Below are 24,057 nucleotides of genomic sequence, written 5' to 3'. Positions count from 1 at the left end.
TCAACTCTTCCTTCCACAACTGTTTTCAAGGTACAAAGATGACAACTCCATTTTGCTTGATTTATAGAAAGTCAAATACTTAATATTTATTTTCTTTTTTCTTATCTGCATGCTTTGATTTCCAACATTTTCTCATCCTCTTCTCACCCACACAATTATCAAAGTGGTATTTAACCACGTGCGGGTACAGGAAAGTATTTATGAATGATTCTTCTGTAATAATCTGTCTTTAAAAGCTCGTGAAGTAGATTACAGATGGGACATTACAGTATAATAAGGTACAGTATAATAAGGTTTAAAACCTTAAAATAATTCTAGTTTCATTCTTTCAAGCCACTTTTCCCAAGTGTCTTTTGCAGAATACTTCTGTTCCAGGATCTTCACAGGTGTCTGTGAACAGCTCAGTTTGAGAAACAATACAAATTATCATCTACCCATCTTCAATCCTTTCTCACACCCAAATAAACCACAAAAGGCTTTGAAGTTCTGCATACTGAAATGGGAAAGTAGTCTGGCCACACTGACTGAGTTGTGGGTCCATGGTCCACTTTGCTGATGTCACTCCATCCATGTCATTCCTAGCCTATCTGGGTAACAAGAACATGATATCTACTGCCACCAAAGACTATTGTAAAGCCAAGAGTAATACCACTCTGGCACAGATTTGCAAATCTATGCATCACCGTAGAGGTATTAAAACCTACAAGTACAAAAATTATTCACATTCATATTTAATACATAAGCTTATCATTTCCTAAAACCTTTGTCCATTTTAAAATCAACAGTATAATTATTTCCTCCCCCACTTTAAACTCCAAATAATTCAACCATCCTTAGTGCAATCTTAGTTACTTTTCTCATTGCTAATACAATACCTATCATCCAAAGTTAAAGGAAGAAAGGTTTACTTGGTTCAAAGTTAGTGAGATTTCAGTTCATAGTCAGCTGGCTCCAAGGCAGGGTGGCATGGCAGAGGGGTATTGCAGAGGAGAAAAAAGGTTCATGGTGGGCAAATGGTAGCAAAGCAGCTGAGCAGCAAGGAAACAGTAGCAGCCACAGCCTGTCTCTCTTTTATCCCTTTCAGGCTTCCTGACTTTTGGGTGGTGCCACCCACACCCAGGGTGAGCCTTCTCATTATCCACACCTAGAACTATACCAAATCAATCAGTGGACTAGTTTACTAATCATTCACCTTTAATCCCAGTATCACATCCTTAATCCCAGCATCCCAGCCACCTTTGAAAAGCCCCACCTATGACTGCATGAGGCTTTACAGGGACATCTAGACATAAGCTATAAGATTACCTGAGAAAGGAAGAATGAAAGTTTTCATACCTTGCCAACAATAATCTTATCAGGATGCTCCCAAACAAAATCTTCCTGATCACAGCGATATTGCTGCCCTTTTTGCCCAGCCCCATTCTCTACCAAATATGAGATGCTACGAGAAAGCATGTTTCAGAAGGAGGATTCAATCTTCAAAGTACTCCTTCAGGGACCTATATAAACACCAGACTATAAAAATTATGTCTGGAGGGAGTAAACTGTGTAAGTTTGTGGTTAGAAGTGCTCATTGACTGGCCGCAGGCTGGGTAACTCAATTCCCTCCTGTTGTTTCTAAGCACCAGCCTCTGTAACAGGCAACTTCACTTGCACACTCACTATGTGTTCAGTCTGTAATATCTCATTTAATAGTATGTGTAGTATCTCATCCAAACTAGGCACTTGGGGTAGTCAGCTCATCTAATACTTGCAGCATTCTGTGAGATAAGAAGTGCTACTATCTTCATTTTGGATTGAAGAAATTGAGACCTGGAAAGTTGAAATAAGTTTCAACTTACATAGAACTGTATTGGTCAGTTTTCTTATTGGTCTTCTCCACTCATAATGGGGATGTTGGTAAGCAAAATCGTGGCTCATTTTGTATCCCACTATTTCTTCCAGTCTGGTGCAGATTAGGCACCCAGTAAATATTTACTGAACTGAAGCTTAGTGCTTTTAGGTACAGCATATTGTCTCTCTTAGTTTTTGGTCACCAAAATAAATACTTTTGTGACTAGAAAGTCCCTATTTACTTATTTCATTCTAGTAGCCAAATACCACCACGTAATACCAATACAATACCAAGTAATAATATTGTGGAGGAATTCCTCAAACCCTTCTCCTACCCCACACCTCTCAGAGTGTTTCTCAGCAAATAATGGCAAATCAAACTTATCAAGGTATATAAAAACCCGGAATGATGTGTATATGCCACATATATACACACCATCATGAAAATCCCTCTAAGAAACTCTGCCTTCTGATCTTGATGTGAAAAGAGACCCTTTTGACATGATAGATGATAGATTTTGTGCAGCATGCATCGAGAAAATACTATGTGCTCTTCAATATATTGCTAACATAATTTATAGCAATGGTTCTACCTTTTAGATCTTCTGGAATTCTGATTGACTGCTTATTCCCATTTTTCTTACCCAGTTGAGGAGGTGATAGAATCTGATAAGAAGAATAATGATATGTCCCTTTTGAGTCTACAGGAAATTTTGACTCTGGAGTCCCTTTACAAGTCCTATTTTTCCTAGATGCTTCTAAGTTGATTATGAAAGCAGTCAGACAGCTTCCCTGGTTTTTAAGAGAATTTCCATTAGAATAAAAAAATACATTGTTACTACCAAATTTTAAATGTTTTGTTCTGAATTAACATATACTTTGAAATACAAATCTATAATATAAACGATTTTTGTTGCATTGAATGAAAGTTATCCTGTTTTTAACCTGAAATGGTATTGCAGATGATGTTCCTTTATTTTAATATTGATGATGGTCCTAATGAGCATTAGTGTGTTTCATCAAATCATGAACATCATTCTAGACGACCCAACACAGCAGATGTTTATCAAATACTTTTTTAGACACTGATTCTACTCTAAGCAGTTTTAACTACACTACCCACATCAATCCTAACAACCTGCCTCCAGGAAAACATTTACCACTACTTCTGCTATTTCAAAGATGAAGAATTCAAAGCTCAGGGAGAGCAAGAGATCATTTTATTTCGTACAGTTAATAAACGAGCAAGCTGAGCTGTGAATTCAGATTGGCTGGAGGTGAAAATTCATGAACTTTGTGACTCTGCTTACTCTCTCCCATGTCCAGAGGATGTGATGTGGATGAACACTGAACTGGGTACACAAGGGTGATTCAAGGCCCTGGGTTCTGAGGTTCACTCTGACTTTGCCTGGTGGGATTTATTCATTTATTCAACAGGTATTTCCTGAGAATCTATTATACAAAAGACTCAAGCTGTACACTCTAAATATACTGATGTTGGTACTAGTTCTGGCACAAATGTGAAAGATATAGGAAGCTTACACTGAATGTGGTAGGATCTGAGTTTTTCAGAGAAAATTTGCATGAGTTATCATTCCAGATTGTAGGCAGTGAACAGCCCTAACATCCCCTAACATTCTCTTCTATTTTTATACATAATGAGTTAAAGCAGTGATGAATTTTTTACAAGACAGGTTTTAAACTTTCACAACTATGTAATATCTTTTATAATCATGAATATGATTTTCATATGGCCTAAGTTAGTTCTGAATAATAAATTATTTTTTCCCCCAAAAATGAAAGTTTAAGGCAGCATGATGCCATGAAATAATGGTTTACCATCAACTCTGTGTTTAGTTTTTCAAATTTAAGAATAGGGATTTTGATAAAACATACAGTATGTTCTTCAGGTCATATAAAAATCAGTGAGATATTTTTTGTCAAATAAAACCAAGATTCTCCAATGAAAGCAATTCTCTTAAGTATGAAATATTAACTTAGAAAACAAATACTGGGTTCAGAGTGATGCCTGCTTCATTAAAATCCAGCAATGCAGAAGGGACTACACATCACAGATGGGGGAATCCCACTGTCTACCTTGATAACATTTTGCCAAGGTAGGCAACAGACACATCACATCTCTTTTATAAACTATTTCAAAATTTATAACTCATTCATATACAGACAGTAAGCCAGGTCAGCTACTACAAGTTGTGAATTAACTTTCAACATTAAAAATATTTTCTGAAGTGTTAGTGCTGATATCTTATTTGAAGTGGAGATGTGGGAAAGGCAAAAAACAGACTTCAAAAATTTCTGCTTTTCTTTCCTATTTTTTCTTTGTAAATAAAAATACTTCCATCCTTACTTTTGATTGTTTTACAGCTCAATTGATAAGGTGTGTTCTTTTTCTGTTGTTGTTCAAGAAAATTTAAAAGCAACTAATTTAAATATGCAAAATTATCTTGAGTTGTTCATACGTGAACTTAAAAGCCGTGCAACACAGGAAAATTAAGTAATTATGCCTCCAAGTTATTTACTGCAATTAAGCTCATTTATCATATGCAAATTAGTGCAAACTGGTCTCATTAGTTACTAAATTACTCAATATGAGCTGAACAATGTAGCACTCCAGTTTGTAATGAAAAATCCCTGTAGAGGCAAGCAGTATCAATTAAGCTAATTTGCATATGCAAATATATTCACTAACTTTCTCTTTTTCTATATTTAGTTTTACATTTTCTACCATTCTGGATCATAGGGAGACTATAAGGTCACTACCTTTCTCGCCTTACTCTATCATAACTAAAGGAATTACTCCAGAACACCTTTACTATATGAAACCTTTTCATTTTCTTTCGGCATGGATGTCCAGTGAAACACCATTTTACCAACAAAAGTCATCAGAAATAATATGATGCAACTTCCTAGAAATAATTCTTCCTTTTATATTTTTATGTTTCAATAAAATAAGGTTGAAATTTCAACTCATCAATAAAATAGAAAATACACTGGAAGGTATCACTCACAGTAGACTTTTGAAAACACTCTATCAAATGTAGGAGGAATGTTGGCTAGGCAGCATCTTAATAAAATAATAATCTTTAGTTTTGTATAGTCAATTTTTGAGTCATTTTAGGTATATGCACTTTTCTTTCCCAGATGCCTAAATTATGTTAGTCAACCTTTTAATTTATTTTGCTGCATGAGATTAAAAGAGATGTTGATAACAGCAGTGTTGGAATTTTCTACATGGACCTCAGCATTGTTATAAGTAGCTGCTTCTGCCTATACTTCCCATATATTTTGTCTATCAGAATCGTTTATTCTTCTACAACTGGCTGGTCTCTGACACTGGAGGGGTAATATACTAGAAGTATTTGAATAATAATGAAGAGCAAAATAAAAGATTGATAATAGGAAGCAGGGAGGAGATCTTTTTAAACAGAGGAGGGGGTCAAGAGATGGAGGGAGAGAAAAAGAATTAAAATGTGTTATGTATATGTGCCAACTCCCCACAAAGAATGTATAAATTAAGTACTACGAACATGTAGCACAAAAATAATGATGAAATACATAAGATACTATTAATTTTTATTTTATTATATTAATCACAATTTTAAAAAAATTTATGGTAGAGAAGCAATATATTCTCATTTGTCTAGTAATAATTCAAGACTAAAATATTATATGGACCAAGTCATGATTCCACCATATGCTCTTAATCAATCTTCAAATGTAACTAACAATAGAAATGTGGAAATTTAAATGTAAGTCTTTACCTGATTTTCTTCTGTGTCTGATCCATAAAAGTCTCTGGGAAACATGAGCCTATGTTTTATTTGAGGCATGACTCTACCTTACTTTGCATTCTATGATTGAAGGTGTTAAGGAGGGGGGAAAAAAAGAAAAAAATCTGACGGTTCATTGACGTCTATGATATCACTCATTTCATCCACACAAATGATTACTTTGCTTAACAAATAGAAAATGGTTACATTTGGCATTTTTAGAAGATATGTAACTTAATGAAAACATTCTGCTAAGATTGTCACCACAGGCCATATCTGGTAGAATTTTTCTAATAATTTATCCTTACAAAAGCAATTATTTCTCTTGTTATGTTGGGAAGACAGGTAACAACACAACCATTCTACCAAGCCTTTTCTAATCTACTCTCAGTCAGACAACCCAAGGTTCTATGATCCTAGAATGTTCTTGGAGGTTTTGGTTTATTCTTTTTTCATTTTTTATGGTCTCTCTCAAGGGATCTGTCCCATGGGGTTCTCTTTCAATTTGGGACTTGGAAGTTCTAAGAGTGACACAAAAATTCACTTAAGGCCAAAAATAATTCAGTCAATGACATAAGACACAGGAGGGTTCGTGTAATACAGCCAACCACAAAACTGACATATGGATACCACCATTATCTTCATTTAGGGTATTTCTTGTAGAACATTCATTTAGTTCTACCAAGACAATTTAAATAATAAATGCCTTTCTATATTATTTATGTACAAATATGTTAGTGCTCATGATTCTATTCATCCTACTTACAAGATATATTTTTATGATCCAAAACAAGGTATAGATAAAAACTATCCTTTAATCACTTTATAAGTACATGAAGTTATCAGTAATGATGTGAATTATACAGTATCATTAATATAAGATATATGTATACATAGGTATAAGATGTGCTGACAATAAATTCAAAATATAAACATTAAAAATATTCCACATGCCAGGTTTGATTTGATTGTTTTAACACCTGTGAGATGAGCCAGGCAGCATTCTATACTATGGAGTATGGAAAAATAACACTACAACTTCATATAACAATTATACAAACATTATTTACAGAATGAAAAAGCAAACCATTCTGCTAAGGGCATACAAGTAATTAAAGCACTCCATTCATAAATCTGGCATCTGGGAGAAAGCATTCTAATAGTTAATTTTATGACTTTCAAAGATGATATTTGTTATCATTTTGTGTTTTCTTAACATCAGTAAGGTAAAATATGAATACTGTATCTGGTGCCTAAATGTTGAAAGTAAGAATGAATATCACAGTTTTTCATGCTAAGGAAATCATGAAGTGGGAACAATAAAGCTCCCAAAAGAACTTTTAAAGCAGCAATCAAATTTGTGCTTAGTCACACAGACTATATTAAGGAAAGACCTCATATAATGACTTCCCTAAAGTTCAAGGACTTTGTTTAGCCTGCTACAAAATGTATAGTTCTCAGTCTTGGCTCCTTTCCTCCCCATTCTTCCTCTAATTTACTACAGTTAAAAAATATAATGAACTACAGTGTCCAGATTCAGGCCCTGTAGGTACAAGTCTCAGCTCTGAAGCTGCAAGTTTTAATCCCGTGAACCCTCAACTCTCCTGCAGAAGATGCCTCTGTCCTAATATTCATGCCTGAAATAGCTTCAGGGTCACTGGGATTATATTACTAGTCACGGTCAGTAATGAGCCTGCCACATGAACAGTGGCCCCTGAGTTGCATACAATGCAACCCTGGTCTTGGCCTTGCCTACACACCTTAGTATTGAGCCATCAGACTGAGAACTAGCTTTGTAAGAGTTGATTTTTTATTGATGGAATTAGCATAAAGTTTAGTTTCGTCCCCTCTCAATGGAAATAGAATCAAATTCTGAGAGATATCACCAAATTTCCTTAATTTTTCTAAAAAGATATGTGTTAGTAGATATGCAAAATAAAAAATGCATAATCCAGTCACATTATGGGTGCACCAAAAATTAACAAGTCCAGCCTTACCCTTATCTTGACCCGTCTACATCAAGCGCAGTTGGTATGTGTTTCTGTGAGACGGCACTGGGGGTACAGGAGCATGGAATATGGGCACCTGGTCAGGAAAGTCACAGGCTTTCCTGAATCCCATGCAGGTCTTTTGAACTGACCTTTTCCTTTACCCTCTAAATTCAGTTCCTTAATCCTACTCACTCCAGTTATAAAGATTTTCATTCTTTCCTCTTGTTATCATTGTCTTTTAAAATGCCCTTATCATTTTGGGGGAAATGTTTTAATCTAGAGTTAGCATTCTGGGTTCAATTTCAACTCCGTTACATGAACAGACTAGTGAGCTCTGATTATTTAAGTGTGCTAAATCTTAGCTTATTCCATTTGAAAACATATATAATCACATCACCTATCTCACATGTACATATTGTGAATACTCAATGAGGACAAAGAAGAGAACTTAGCATGTTATGTGAAACACTTAGTAAAATTTCAATGAATTTATGCTAAAATCCATCTGGAGTAGGCTTTTCTAATTAAAACACACAGGCACATACATACACACACACACTGGTTGGTATTTGCATTAAAATGCAAATTTTCATATATAATGAAAATACCAAATAGCAAGAAAATGGATAAAGAAGTTATGATACATCTATATTATAAATAACACTGAGTCATTGACCACAAAATACTAATTTTTAAAAGGCTGATTGCTAAAGAGCACATAAATGGCCAATGGAGTTAGTTTTCCATTATCTTTTAATACAAAATGTTTAGCCCTATGAATCTCTGACATATAAACATACTTTTACAACATGAAAAGCACAATCTCTCTGACACTACCCTCTCATTTCCTGCCCTTCCTTTACCACAAACATCCAGATTCTTTCTCTTCTACCTTCTGGTACTTGTTAGTGTTGTCTTCTGCAACTTTTACTGCAACAATTCCAAATGATAAACCTAATCTGAAAGATTCATCCCCAGTTACTTTGACATTATTAATACTCTTTCCTCTGGAAAAAATCTAATTCTATGGTTTCCTTTTCTATCTTGCCTTCTCCGTTCTCATCCTCTGCCTAACTTTTAAGTGATAACCTCCTTCAGCGTTGCCTCTCTTTAACCCTCTCTGCTCCATATCATTTCCATGAAGTTTCATGTGAACTATCATTCATCTATACGTCAGTAATTCCCAGCTCTATCCTCAGTCCTAGCCTCAAAATTTCTCTAGAGGATTACAACTAGGATTACACATCCTCACTACATATTATCTTGGCTGTTTAAGAGAATATGGCCTTCAATTTTTCTCAGAGCATCCTTAGATAGGTAAGTACCTACCTAGAGAACCTGTGGTCATTATTAATCTTATTACTTCCTAGCCCTTCTTCTCTACTTAATGACCATGTGCCAATAATTCTACCTCACCTCCATACATGCCTCTCCATTCACAAAGCTTTACCTTGGAGAAGATCTTCATATTCATTCATTATCATTCATATTCTCATTCATTCCCATCCCTCTCCCTTGGGACTGCTGCAAAAATTCCCTAAATGTTTCTCTGTATATCAGACTCTCACAAGTCAAAGTCTCCCTAGACCATTTTATTTTGATAGCAACTTCGGAAATAAAGCAAATCCTTCCCTATTCACTTTCTACATAAAAGCCCTCTCCATGAGTTCATCATGGGTTGGAAAATCAAATCCATATTTCCTGGGTTGGCTAACCAAGCATGTAACATGTAGTGCTTGTGAGGCAGGCAGCCTACCAAACATATTCATGGTTCCCAATCAAGATATTATTACTGGTTTCCATGCTTTTGTGTTTGATGGTCTCTTTGTTTGGAATATTCTTCCATTTTCTTCACCTAATAACTTCCTATCCATCCACCAACAAATCTGAGATGTCTTCTATGATGTTTTATACCCAACTCAGAGCCTTGCTATTACCCCATCATACTTGACTAGTGTAATACTTTCCACTTAATGAGGTCTTTTGGTTCCTCTTTTCCCCAAACAAATGCAAGCTAGTTAAAAACAGAAGCCATATAAAGCAAATTTTGTGTTCCTACTAAGTATCTGAAGCATTGGGAGGACAGTAAATGACTATAACTGGAAAGCTGGAGAGCGTACCAACATCTTGCTGACCACACAGGTTTTATCAAACATTTTCAAAGAAGGGAGGGTGGATCTGAAGGAAGGGAAGGGGAACTCATCTCCAGACCCTGTGAATCCATTAGATTCTACATTGGACCATCTTGAAACAAAATGTAGAAACTGTCTTATCCTCACAGAACCCTGGGATCCTGTTGAATGTAGTGCAGACATGAGTTTATGGGCTCATGGATTTCTCTGCTAACTAGGGATGACAACTACGTAGATAGCTTGTAGGAGGCTCCTCTTCTACTACCCAATCCCCTCCTGCCAACAACTTTTATTTAAAAGAATAAGTTATTAGACTACATAGTTTCATATAGAGTATTATATAGTTCTTCCACCCCGTAGCCATTTGTGTTAAAGTCAAATGATACAAAAAGTTTCTATGGCAATTTAAAGATTATGTGATGCCACAATGTTTGGAAGTCTTACTTAAAAGCCTACCTACCATGCTACTTATATATTTCCCTAAAGCCAATAGTTACCTATAGGTTTCCTTAAAGCTAATAGCTTTGAATTTATTCTAACTGTAGCCAGTTATATTTGGAGTGTTCTTTTTTGTTCCTTTGTATTTTCTTAATAGTATGTGTTTGCATTTACACTCTAATATACATATACATATATATGTATATAGTATATATAGTATAGTATAGTGTGTGTTTGCATTTACAGTATGTGTTTGCAATTACACTTATCATGGGAAGTTGGTACATGAACATAGCACATGTTAATTTTTTTTCCATCCTTCCATCTCATGTTTCCCTTTCCCCTCCATCTTCCTGTTCCCTATTATCTATCTTTTATTTTGTTCTTTAGTTTTTTCATACTTTGAGTTTCTCATATAAGAAAAATCATGAGATATTTAAACTTGCATGTGTCATTTATTTCACTTAATGGTATGGTCTCAAAGTAGATCCCTTTTTCTGACAGATGATTCAAACACCTTTATTTATGGCAGAGTAATACTCCATATGTATAAATACCATGTTTTCTATATTCATTCACCTACTGATGGACAAACAGGCCACTTTCCCAAGATTTATCTAAGTTGTGCACCGTAAACATGGGGTATGCATGTATCACTATAATATGATGTCCTTTAACTCTTTCAGAAATATACCTAAAAATGAAATTTTTAGTTTTGGTTTTTTTGAGGAATCTCTATATTGATTTCCATAGGGGAGTGTTCTTGTATGAAGGTGTTTTTCTTCTTTTTTAAAATTTCCCTTCAATTTGTATGCATTGCTCTTTTTTTCTATACTCTGAAGCCAAACAGAATCTGCCTAATCTTTTTAAAAAGTCTTCAAATATATATTACCTCATGTGTTTTCCAAATTAAACTCTCCCAGGATCTTTGCCATTCTTCATGTGCCACGATTTCTAATTCTCTTGTCAATGTTATTATTCTCCTCCAAATGACATCCAGCTGTCTAGACTTCTCTTAAAGTGTGGCATCTAAGTAAAGTGTGACCAGTGCAAAATGAAGAAGGGTTGGCAGCCTCTTTTTAGATCCTCTGTTCTCTCAATGACGCATAATGTTAAATGGGCACTTGAGACAGCTAATCTATATTATATTTTTATATTGAGTTGTATTCAATTTAAACTGTTTAAGTTCTGTCAGTTTTAAATTCTCACAATTCCTAACTCATCTTCCCCATACTGCTTTAGAGTCATGATTTCCACAAAGAATTCACCGGGCAATAATCTTAGGGCTTCTCTTTAGACACTTCTTTCACTAAATTTTAGAGACTGAGTGCCTCAGAATATAAACAGGAGTAGTTCTGACTTACATCAGAACCAAGAGTGTATATGAAGTACAATCAAATTGTAAGGTGATTATTTAAATTTTGCCAAATTTTTATTTTTCATTAGTATAAATTTGTAGTACATAATGATTACATTCTCTCAGAGGTGGTACATGTACATAACACACCTCAATTGTTTTTCCAATCTTCCCTCCATCCTTTCCCCTCTCTCAATCTCAATTCCCTTTCCTTTGAAAAAGATCTATCTCAGGGCCGGGAATTTAGCTCAGTGGTTCCACCATCTGCCTCACAAGTGTAAGGTCCTGAGTTCAATCCTCGGTACCAAAAAAAATAAAATATGGGGCCGGGGATTTAGCTCAGTGGTTCCACCATCTGCCTGGCAAGCGCAAGGACCTGAGTTCAATCCCCAGTAACAACAACAACAAAAAAAAATAGGAAAAAGATCTATCTCCCTCTCTCCCATTATCTACCTTTTATTTTGATCTTTATTTATAATTTGTTTCTCACATAAGAGAAACCATGCAATGTTTAACCTTGTATGTCTGATTTATTTCACTTAACATTATGGTCTCTAGATGCATCCATTTTCCTACAAATGACTCAAGTTCTTCTTTCTTTATGGAAGGGTAGCAAGTACTCCATTGTGTGTAAATGGCACATTTTCTTTATCCGTTCATTTGTTGATAGACATATAGGTCACTTCCAAGATTCAGCTATTACCAATTGTGCTGCTATAAACATGGGTATGTATAATTGTAATATGATATCTTTAGCTCTTTCAAGAAGTTATCTTGATTATTTAAATTTTAAAAATTACAGTAAAAGAAATTTTGCTATTGATCACCTTCAAAATACTCCCCTTTGCTCAAAATATTCCCCTTCCATCAAACACCCTTATCCCACCATTCTTGCCACTTTCTAGAGCAGTTCTGGAAGTCCTATTTTGTGAGTGACTTCATCATGTGTAATCACAACTACAGTAAATGCTTCTGCTGAGTGCCATCCAATGGAAAGCTAGGCTTGTAAAAACATTACAGTGTGTCCTCATCCAATAGGAACTGTGTCATCCAGGAACTGTGTGACTCCTGGCTGTTCCCCAAGTACAACGTGAACATGAAAGGTAAACCTTTTGAATTGATTCAGGACATTGAGGCAACCACAACAGAGCAACGAAAGATTCTCATGTCAAGGAACTTCCAGAATTAATTCAGAAAGTGGCAAGAATGATGAGATAAATGTGTTTGAAAGTGAGAGGGAGTATTTTGTGGGGGATTCCTGGCAATGTGTCTTTTATTGTAATAAAATTTTTAAAAATGTAAAATATTTGCTGTAGTCTTCAATCACACCTCATATGTTATGCCCTCCCACAAAACTTGACAATGTAGATTCTGAACAAAGTATGTAAAAGAAAGAAGGACATAAAAGTTTCAACATCTAGAAACATGTCTCTTTCTGTATTTTTTAAATGAATACTAGGTTAATGCAAAGGTAAACTTAAATTTTATGTATATCATAGAATAGAATCTCTCAAGGTAGGTTTCTGGGTGAGTTATTTTAACAGATATTAATGGAAAATGACAAATGTGAAATAAACAAAAAATAAAGACTTTTCAAAGCCTTACATTTGCAAATGTGAATTGTGATTTCTCAGATCTTATGCAACATCAAAGTTATCTCAGGTTTTGAGTCTGATTCAGCAGATCCTGACTGAGGCCCAAGAATACATCCTGTGAATAACTGTGGGTGATTCTTAAACTACTAGCAAAGGAACTGCTTTGGAGCACCTGGGAGATTTGACCATGAGCTTTTTTTTTTTTTTTCAGGCAGAAAGTGAGAACAGTTTTTCAGTGTACATCCTCTAGGGAATAATATGCTAGATTCAAACTACTTTTCGACTATTTAGAAAACAAAAGCGTCACTGAGATTTTTTTTAAAAACTCTGATTTGAGAGCTTTCTGAAGTTTATTTTTATTTAGCCACACTTTATCTAAGAAAAATATAACCGCCTTTTGCAAACACAATAAGTTGCCTAAATATCCACAGTATGTCTCCTTTTCAAATTCTATGTAAAAATAACTTGCACAGTAAAGGAAGGTTTGGTTATGACATTTATCCTGAAAGCAGGAACACTGTAGGAAAGTTCCCCATGAATGAAGGTAGATGTGCTGAATCAATACCACAGTTTTAAGAAACGACATTTTGAGTAAGTGAGATACTGAGTTTGGGGTGAAGGGCTAAGGAACTAGTTTCATCCTAGTAAACTTCGCATTCATTTGTCACGAAAGTCACCAGAAAAATGTTTTATTATTGGTCTCCTTTACTTAAAAATAGACTTTAAAAATTTCATCCTAAGAAATTGTCTGATTTGGGGAAGCAAATGTTGGGATTGGAAGCATTTAACAAATACAAACTCAAGCAAAGAACTGAAGTTAGGCAACACATGAAAATGTCACAGTACTTTTGCAACAAAATTTGCTCTTCCAAAAACAATATGTAGCTCCAAAGACACACACATATATCCACTTACAAATACAGCACGCATACAATCACTCTGGGAACAGCCAGTTACTATACATTGCACATCAACTAAATGTGCAACTCATTTAAACTATTACAGCACAAATAATACTTGCCCTCCCTTTCTCATTAATATTCTCTCAAAGGATGGCTTTCTAAAAAGAAAAAAAAAAACACAAATTCATAAGAATTTCAGAATTCCAAGATAAAACAGCAACAAATACATCTGAAATTAAAAATATTTATAAATACTTAAAACATTTATAAAAAGAATAAACATGGATTTTCTTGGTTAAATAAAAACAAATTTCTTTTTCTTTTAAAGGTACCTGCAAAATGTGACTTCCCAAATGTGCTTCAAATACTTCAATGGCTAATGCACTGGGGCTTCTCCTTCGTTGTGCACCTATAACTTAAAAAAAAAAGAAAGAAAGAAAGAAAAGGAAGAAAAACAATTAAGTTGGAGTTCTGATTTCATAACATCAGTTTAATTTCTGTCCAACTGCACCATTACCCAATAACAATATCAATGAGATCTGAAAGAAAAACTACCCAGTGTTAATTTTAATTCTGAGTTGTCAGAACATAAGCGTAGTATAGGTTGAACTTCTAGAAACATTAAAAAAAAAAAAAGAAAACCAAACGCCATACTCAGGCTTTTAAAAGTTCCTTTTGTTCTTCCTAGTATATTAGAGCAAAAACACAGGTGTTCATATTCCTTTAATATACATTAATACATTGTTTTTCTTAAATCTAAGGTATTGAGGGCCAGGGATTTAGCTTAGCGGTGCCGTCACCTGCCTTGCAAGTGCAAGGTCCCGAGTTTGATCCCTGGTACCAAAAAAAGGGTAGAAAATTAAGGTATTGATATTTTTGAGGCATCTACAAACTACTTTTCACCCCAAAGAAATCTAAACTTTTCATATCTTCTAGGCTAAGAAAAAATAAATAGGACATTTATTATATTTTCTAATGTAATGACAGTTTAATAAAAGCAACAAATCGATAAGAGATTCTCATTAATGACCATTTGCCCTAATGAGAAGTGGCCCATGATGGCTGGATTTCATAGTTACTGAATATTCACTTGTAACTGTGCTACAGGACTGGCTGGGAGTACACACGGGCCCTCTACCAGCGTGTGCCTAACCACATCAGCGACTGTCCTTACCTGAGGTTCCCAAACACTACCATGCTCCAACTAACCTGGAGGTAGTCATTTCCTTCCTGGAACACTCCACAAGCCCTGCCTTCAGGCACCTGCCACTCACAAAACCCCAACAATCCTTATAAAAGTGGCTTTAAGGAATAATACTTGGGGATCCAGAAGTGAGGGTCTCCTCTTTGCAACTTTTTAAAACATGGGGTGCTAATTTGCTTTTAAACATATACCTCTGGCTTTTTCTTTGTAATTTCCAAGCATCATAAAACTTCTTCACAGTGATTTACAAAAAAAAAGATTCATATATTTTCTATATTTCCAACAAGTAAATTCTCCACATCCTCTTGCTTTTCATGAAAAATTTTATTACAAACTTCTGTTTTTTCAAGCCTACATGCTACTATTTGAAAATAATATCAAAATTCTGTATTTCTGACTTCTAAACATACTTTCAGATAGTTGACAAGAAAATTCCAGCAAAATATTGCTGGGAGAATTTTGTTTCATTTCAGTTATTGAGTTGGTAAATTGAATTTAGTAGGGATTATAATATAAATACGCTTATTTAATATGCTGTGCAAAAGTAGCAAGTTTACCACTGCAGTGTCTGAAAGGCACTTTGAAAATAGCCTGAGTATTAAGTACCCTTATTACTGGAAAGAGAAAAATAAAAGAACATTTTTTTCAATGGAAAAATTTATAAAATAAAATTGAAGAGTGATTATTATTAAAGAATATTTCAGCTGGAAGGAGCCTTAAGAGATTTCTACTCCAGCATCCTTGTTTGCTTGAGAAGCAAAACATACAACTATAGTAATGATTTTAAAACAGAAAAATCAGATTTCAGTCCCAAGATTAATCTTTATTATAAGCATAGACATAAGATTTTAAATATTTTAATATTGTAAATATATTCAAATATATTTAAGACAGCACCACTATGTATGTGTGTGCATTTCTGATTAATTTCCTATTCTAACATGCACATTACTCCCTTCAAAACTCCTTTGGCATTTTTGATAATGCAGCTGTCTTGCTGAATACTGTTTTCAGTTTCTAGAGTGTTAATTGCACATTATGGTAGCTTGGTGTGAATGATCCCACATGAATAAAATCTGCAGCCTTTTTTTTTTTAAGATTATGGGGGTGGGTAGCTTTTGGGAGAGAAGAAGGGGGAGTTGAAAGACTTCTAGACTGTCCACTCTCTTTTTGAGGCAGTAATTGTGATTCAGAAAGCTTATTAGCAGTTCATAATTTGGGGGGCACTTCAGGGCTTTTGATTATAAAGTTTAAAATAAACCACGGTACCTCATTTAAAAATGTACCAATTGTCGAAAACATAAGCTATTCTACAAATAAACTGGATGGAGAGGGACACAAAAGAGCAATGGCCACTAACCTACAGGAGACCCTAAAATATCTCAGGAAATGTACAGAAGCATTTATTTATTACCAGGCCCATGAGGCAAGCTCCAATAACAACAGATGGTAGCTCAAATGCCTTCTGGAAGCCCAAGAAACCGTTGTCTTGAAAAACCTTCAGGGGTGATTCAAGCCAGGTCATTGCTGGCCTTTCTTTCCTTGACTTATTCCCACTAGGGCTCAGGCTGCTCTCCAAATAAATGTCTTCATCAGGACTTGCATCCATGAGTCCCACCTGCAGTTAGTCTTTGTTCTTTAAATCCTCTAGAAACTGAAGCATGCATCCCCATATATGCTAGCATAATATACAAGTATCTTGTAAGTAGTTTCATGCTATTTTACTCAATGGCATTTTTATGGCACTGGAACTTCTCTTGATTTATATGTTTTTCACTTATGCAGGTGATGTGGGGCTGTAATGACAGTTCCTAATTTTACAACCAACATAAATATGTTAAACAGGAGCCCATTATGTCCCTGGTAGGATCCCTGCTTTAATGCTGGCATTATTGGTAACTGAATAGATGTTAAATACAGACTTATCTTGCACTTAACCTATCATATTTGACATTTTGAGACTTGAGACACTGATAACTCAGGAACAATGTAAACATAGTTACTTCGTTTCTCTGTTTAATCTTATTATGTTTACAGAGGATCATTAATGCTTGAAGAAGGCCTAAAGGGCATTTTCTCATATGAGAATCATGCTTTATGAAGCTTTCTTAGATTTCCGTTTTCAAAATTGACTTTTTAAATCTTTTGCTACCCCAGACAAAATTTATACTTATTACTGATGAACAATCACTTTCATCTCAGCTGCTTACATATTTCATTTTTTTTTCAATTAAGAGACTTTAAAAACTTAATACTAAATTAGCCAAGTCTCTCTCTCTCTCTCTCTCTCTCTCTCTCTCTCTCACACACACACACACACACACACACATACACACACACGCGCACGCACAGAGGACACTCCCAAATAAAAAAAGATACAATCCCTTGTCTATGAAGATTATGTCACTAACTTACTGACAGTGAAGAGAGCTATGTAATTTCAACAGCTTATATAAACTATGAAAAGAAAAAAATCAAACAATAATTCAAAAGAAAATTATATTCAATATTTGCTCATTTGATGCTGAATATCTACTATAAGGATTATGGACCCTTAAAAACAGTTCAAAAGAAAATTTTAAGCAATTTAAAACAAAACTAGGTGCAGTATACAACTATCATTAAAAAGCACCATAATCCTACTGTTGTGTTTTACAAGAGTTAAACATAGAGCACCTCATGTGTTAAGAGACTTTAAACAAAAGTTATGAAACGAGAAAGATTTTTTACTTTAAAAGTTCAACTACGGAAATCCTGATCAGCTGTTTTAAAAATCCAAAATACTCTTTGGAGTCATTAGGACTGTGTATTTTTTGGCCTTACTCTCGACAAAAAGTAGAATATACAGAAGGAAAACACAGTCTGAAAAATCAGTTTTACCCCTCAACAGTATCAGCAACAGTGTTCTAATCTGGATTCTTCAGCATAACCTCACAGGGTGGTCTTTGAGAATTAATTCTGTGTAGTAAAAAGACAATCTCTCTTTCAGAAATCCACCGCACATGCCCAGTCATCTTCCTGACCAGTGCTCCTCTCCTCCAGGGATGCACGAATGTGAGGAAGGCTGAGGATTAGCACTCATTGGGAATTTGACCTATTCGGGAAAAAGGTCAACTTGCCATCGAAGAACTCATTACAAAACAGAAAGAAGACAGCTCAGTGGACACACATAATGAAAGGGGAAAGACATGAGCCCTAGTAGCCTATGTCCTGCCTTGCCCTTTTCTCTCACAGCCCTCCCCAAGTCGACCCTTCAGTAGCACAGTCCACTGAGGGAAGGTAAACCACAGGCCACAGGCAAGCAACAGAGGGGCTTTCTATTGGAAGGGATCCCTTGAAAAAGATATCCTAAGGTGTATACGGGTGTGACACTGTGAGGCAGAATTTCTAGCAGTTTGTTTTATTAGGAAAAGCTAGCATTGGCAGATCTAGAGGATCATCTCAGAGGGACTTTCTCAACTCCTAATACTCTGGGGAGCAGTGAGTGAAGGTCACCCTAAAGTTCTGCAGGTAGTATCTCAAGGATGGAATCATCCACTCAGTAAAAAGGCAAGCTCTGTGCTGGCTCACCTCTGATCGCTACCCTCCGAATCCTTCATCCAAGGAGGAGCAAAGATGTGTTCCCACACTGGGCTTGGCAGAGGGAAGGCCAAAGGACATGCTTAATGGAATCCCTAGACATCACTTCCTGGGCTTTAGCACTTGGGTTAAGCAAAGTGAAGGTTTGGGAAAGACTGGAGTATAGAATGCTTAATGAGTCTTTCCATGGCTACGGAAGAAAAGCAAAGGGATTTCTCTTGAAAAATCTCAATTAGCCTCCTTACTGTAGGGCTAAGGAAGCCAGGGAGGGTTTCTCAGGAAGGTGCCTCAGAACTTTAAGAGGTACGTATTAGTATATGTGTGCTTTCTCATCAAAATCAACATTTCTATGTTTGCATGTAACATGGGACTAAATCTTCCTTCTGAATCTGGCCCTTACAGTCCTGCCTACTGCTTAAGATCACAAATTGCATCCTTTCAACACTGAAGTTCTCAGCTATTTGTGCATGCCTTTGACACAGGGATTTCAGTTTGGAAAACAGACACAGAGGCAGTGCTAGGTTCCAGCTTAGCCCACATAGCAGTGCTATAATTAAAACTCTGCCATGGAAAGCACTGGAACACTGTGGAAAGCATGCGGAGTTTTCATGCAATACATCTTATAAATATCTAAAAACAAATAAGAAGAAGGTTTTTTCAATGCACTTTTACCAGGATTAGTACCTGCTCTTCAAAATGTAGGATAAGGGATGATCAGAGAAGAGAAATAAGGATAAACACTGTTAATCAGGCATGTGAAGGGTGATTAAAAATGAATACAAGGAGAAAAAAAATCTATATTTGGGAGTAATACACATCAGGCTTATTTTTATATTCTTGTTTTGTTTTTTGTTTTTTTTTTTGGTACTGGGGATCAAACTCGGGACCTTGCGCTTGTGAGGCTGGCACCGGAACCACTGAGCTAAATCCCTGGCCCATTATTTTTATATTCTTATTTAGAGGATTTTTAAAAATTAAAAATCTATCTTCAATCTATCGTCTTTTAATTCCTATCTTAGAACCTATTTATTATCTAGTACAACCAATTTAGACAAAAAGATATTTAATCTAAGAATATAAGTGAAGCTTTAAGTAGTCTTGTGTTAACTCAAAATTCTTTGATGTACCATTTATTTAAATTTCTCCCACAATTTAAGCATGGGCTGAATGTACTAGGGAAGGGAGTTAGGGATGATGCAACTGTGAAGGTTTTAATACTTACAAATAGATTATTGATTTTGGGGAAAAAAAAGAAACTACATGTACTCAAAAGAAACCACATCTTCTCAAAGAAATATATTTATATTGCTTGAATTATTAAAGAATAAAAGGTAAAATTTGCCATATTTAAGAGGGAGGGTTTATCCTTCTCATTTTCTTAATAGTTAACTAGCATTTACATGACTTTTAATAACTTGTCTTTGCAATATTCTACACCAGAACAGCAGTCCTGTAAATGTAAAACAGCACCCCAATATCACTGTAATAACTCTTGACAATATTTTCTTGTATTTGATCAGCAACAAATTATAGGGGCTTCCTTTTAGTACTAAGTTTCCGTTTTAAAGATTAACTTTGCCCACCTCACCACCTTCCTTTTCCATGAAAGGAAATGACAGTTCTGAGGCAGATATTTCTCTGTCTGCAGCTGAAAAGAGAAGAAAGTGGCCTTTCTGTAGCAATCTGGTAGTTATCATAGGAGCTACTGTATGGCTCTCACATGGGCCACTTTTAGGGCGATTAAGCTTCTTTATGGGAGAACCTACACTTCCCCTTGACAATGGAATTCCTAATAGTGGATTAAGCTGCTGTCTGGAATCACAGCATCTGGATGAATGAGGAAGCCCTGACAGTCAGTGTCCCTGAGGATGGATCTTCAGGAAAATGCAGGCATGGGCAGAGGCTCAGGACATGGGTATGTGAGGGACACACTTGGGGGATGCAAGGGGAGGGGAAGGCTTGGCCTAATGCACAAGGACACGCCTTGCATTCCTGGCACTCCAAAACAAATCCCTACATAACCAAAGAGGATTTTTACAGTATTTTATTTAAAATAGTCGTTTTTACTCTATCATTCCAATTTTACTTTTTGTGTTATTCAAAATAACTCTCTTTGCACACACATTCATGCGCACCAAAAAAGGGCACTTTTTAAAAAGACTTTAGTCCTTAACAACTTAAATGACAGCCAATGCTTTCCTGAGTATATTTACTAGCTCCATTAACTTGACAAAGAGTTAACTATTTAATTCTATTTGCACAGTAGAGTGGAGAATTTCCTTTTTTTCTTTATAAAATAAATAACAGGTAAGAAATTAGTCATGTGTCCAGAGATATGGAATATATTGGGTTGTATACCCACCCCCTCAAAATGGGGAAATTTTAAGGGTGAGATTCACAAAACGACTTCAGAATAAAGAGTATAGGAGAGTCTTTGAGTGGCAGGGTTTTGAGTCTTATCTAAGATGCGCTAAGCAAGGTGACACATCCTAATTTATTCTGGCTCAGGGTTACAGTAGCAAACACGTTGGTCCTTACTGTGAGACAGGCACTCTGCTGGTGGTCAAGACCAAGACACAATCCATGAACGAGGGTTTCCCCCATGGCGAAAGAGTCACAGGTCATGAAAAGTAGGCCTCGGGCATTGCCCACACCCCAAGGCTGACCAGGAGTGTGTTCCTGATTTAAGGTTCCTTTTTGGTTCTTTTTCCTTACTTTTTTTTTTAGTACTGACTGTTGAACCCAGTACCTCTGCACTCAGTTATAGTCTCAGCCCTCCTCACTTTTTTTTAAATTTTGAGACAAGGTTTCACTAAGTCACTGAGCTACCCACATAGGGATTGACTTGTGATCTACCTACCCAAGCCTCCCAGAGTGCTGGGATAATAAGCATGCACCACCATGCCAGGCTAAGAAGATATTTACTTTCAAAGTACAATCTTCAGGCTCTGATCTGGGTCTGCTTATTCTGTTCTTGTTTAAATTCTTCTTTTCATGAGAACCTTTTGCTAGACCTCCTACTGAGTATGTTAGGTTAGAAATACCATGTGTCTCTCACGAACTAAGCCACAACTCATAGAAAAATATCAAGTACTCTCTGATCACACTCTCCAAGAATAAAATAGAGGACAGATCAGATGTGAGACTTGAATATAGCAGTAACTATGAAATTTAGTATTTGTGTTCAACTGCCAAAAATTACCTTTGCCACAAATACAGTAAAAATTTTTTTGAGTAGTGTAAATTTTTAATGAGGGTTACATTTGGTATGCTTCCTTAGAGGAAAAGGGAATTATTATACTTTCATTTTGTAAACTATCTTAAAATCTTATGCTATAAGTGCTGCTTGCTGGCTATGACCCGCCCTGACCTCAACAGCACTCAGCAGCAGGACCATGACCAGCATGAAGAAGTGGAGATTACCAGTAGTCAGTGCATGTCAGTTGCACTTGCCGGAGAAGAGAAGAGGTCCACATTTGTTATCTTGATTTTTTTTTTCAGGCTGATCCTTCCACTCAGATCCCAAAGCTTCATGTTATGACATTTGCACCATCTGCTACAAATACTAAGGTAAGCCAAGCAAACCTTATTACTTCCAGTCTAATGCTCCATCCATCCTCTGAGCATTCCTAGGCCACTGATACGACAGGGAACTAAGAAACAGTGGCTCTGCAAGAAGCTGCGTGTGTTTCTGTGGGAAAAAGAAGGCCATGTCTCTTGTCCTCTCTCTCTTCTCTCTCCTGTTACACCATTCAAGCACTCAGCCATTCTTTTTCCCTTTCTTGCCACCCTTTTTTCTCTAGCTTTTGGGCCACACCAATTCTTGGCAGAATGTTCAGTAACTTTTTTCTGCCAAATGAACAGTCAACATAAATAGTTTGTGAGACAGTGAAGGGTTGGTCCAAAGGACACAAGGCTCTATTTATAAACAGCACCTGCTTTTGAAGTTACTCCAATCAATTTCCCAAACTCAACAATCTCAAGCTTTGGTATTACATTTATCTAGCCAAAGTTTAGTGAAGGCTTACAATATGAAAGATTCTAACTCCACTGACCTTAGTGCTAGAGATGTAAGCCAGTCTCTCATTCCCATGTCTAGGTATGTTAGAAGAAGGCTAAAAGCATCTATGCACAATGCTTGTTGAGCCTCTCCTCGGTGCCAAGAACTGTGTCAGAGGACATAGAAATGAAGAGGTTTCATATTGACCATAAGAACCTAATGGGGAGACTCCTGATGATAAGAACCTAGTGGGGAGACTGAGGCATATGCAAACAAATGAAATGCAGAAATATGCAACTCAATTCAGGGTAAGGCAGGAAGAAGAAATGTCAGGAAAGGCTTCAGAATAGGATTCTTCTGCAACTGGGGTTTGCAGGTTAAGATCACATACTCTGATCTACTCAGACAGGAAGCCAAGGCTGAATACACATTAACACAGCTACACATGTAAGGCCCCACACTCACACTCATCATCTAGTCCACTGCAACCTTTTTCCTTAAACTGCAGCACCAATGGTCGGTCTATCACAGTCAGACACTTGCACTCAGGAGACCCAACCCTCACTTTACAATTTTACCTCCTGTTTTATTTAAACACCACTGCCTACATCAAAACCCCTGAAACACACATCTACATCACAGCCTTCAGCTGGGTACTGTGTGAAGCAATTCTGTCATCAAACTATTATATCCCTTCAGAGTTCTGAATAGAACTATCATGACTCACATCCCTTATTGTAAGATAAATGATTCATCCAGAATGCTGCTTGTCCTGTCTGCTTAGAGAAGGATCTCACTGGGGAAGACTTATATTATGGGGTGATAGTTGTGTACAGGGTTCTGGAGTCAGGCACACTGTTTCAGATCTTCCCTTTATCCCGAATTAGTTGGGTAGTATTGAAAAAATTAGGCTCTGTGAACCTCGATTTCTCAATCTTTCAAAATAGTGAATGCTTCCTACGGCAAATGTGAGGCCATGTCACAAGCCCTGCCCCATTTTAATCTTCCTCCTGGAACTTGCTTGCAAAGCATCTGTCTCTCCCACTAGTAGTTACCTTCCAAAGCCAGACACATCATTTTGTGCATTGCTGAAATACTAGCAGTTAGAATAGGGCCCAGAACCCAGAAGGCACATAAGAAATATTTGTGAGTAAATGAACACTGCAGAGCATGGTCCCTAGCCCCAGGAGGTACTTAGCATACACCAGCTCTCCCTTTTTGTCATGAAAAGCAGA

General features: G+C 36.3%; 1 protein-coding gene across 14 annotated transcripts in view; it reads right to left on the bottom strand.

Moving 5' to 3' along the window:
- Window positions 1-24,057, bottom strand: part of Npas3 (neuronal PAS domain protein 3) — an 872,828-nt gene that overhangs the window by 433,946 nt on the left and 414,825 nt on the right. For 10 of the 14 annotated variants that reach the window (XM_021246625.2, XM_087197268.1, XM_087197266.1 and 7 more), the window contains one exon: window positions 14,372-14,454. In XM_021246625.2, coding sequence (XP_021102284.1) covers window positions 14,372-14,454 — 83 coding nt within the window. The remainder of the gene's footprint in view (window positions 1-14,371; window positions 14,455-24,057) is intronic. The other 4 variants (XM_087197265.1, XM_087197270.1, XM_004867578.4 and 1 more) reach the window with 1 other exon arrangement.

Source organism: Heterocephalus glaber, unplaced genomic scaffold (genome assembly GCF_053883595.1).
Source record: "Heterocephalus glaber isolate CG9 unplaced genomic scaffold, H.glaber_assembly_v1.0 deba00001662, whole genome shotgun sequence".
Classification (NCBI taxonomy): domain Eukaryota; kingdom Metazoa; phylum Chordata; class Mammalia; order Rodentia; family Bathyergidae; genus Heterocephalus; species Heterocephalus glaber.
The sequence above is the reverse complement of the archived record's forward strand: the minus strand, read 5'-3'. Positions and strand labels throughout refer to the sequence as shown.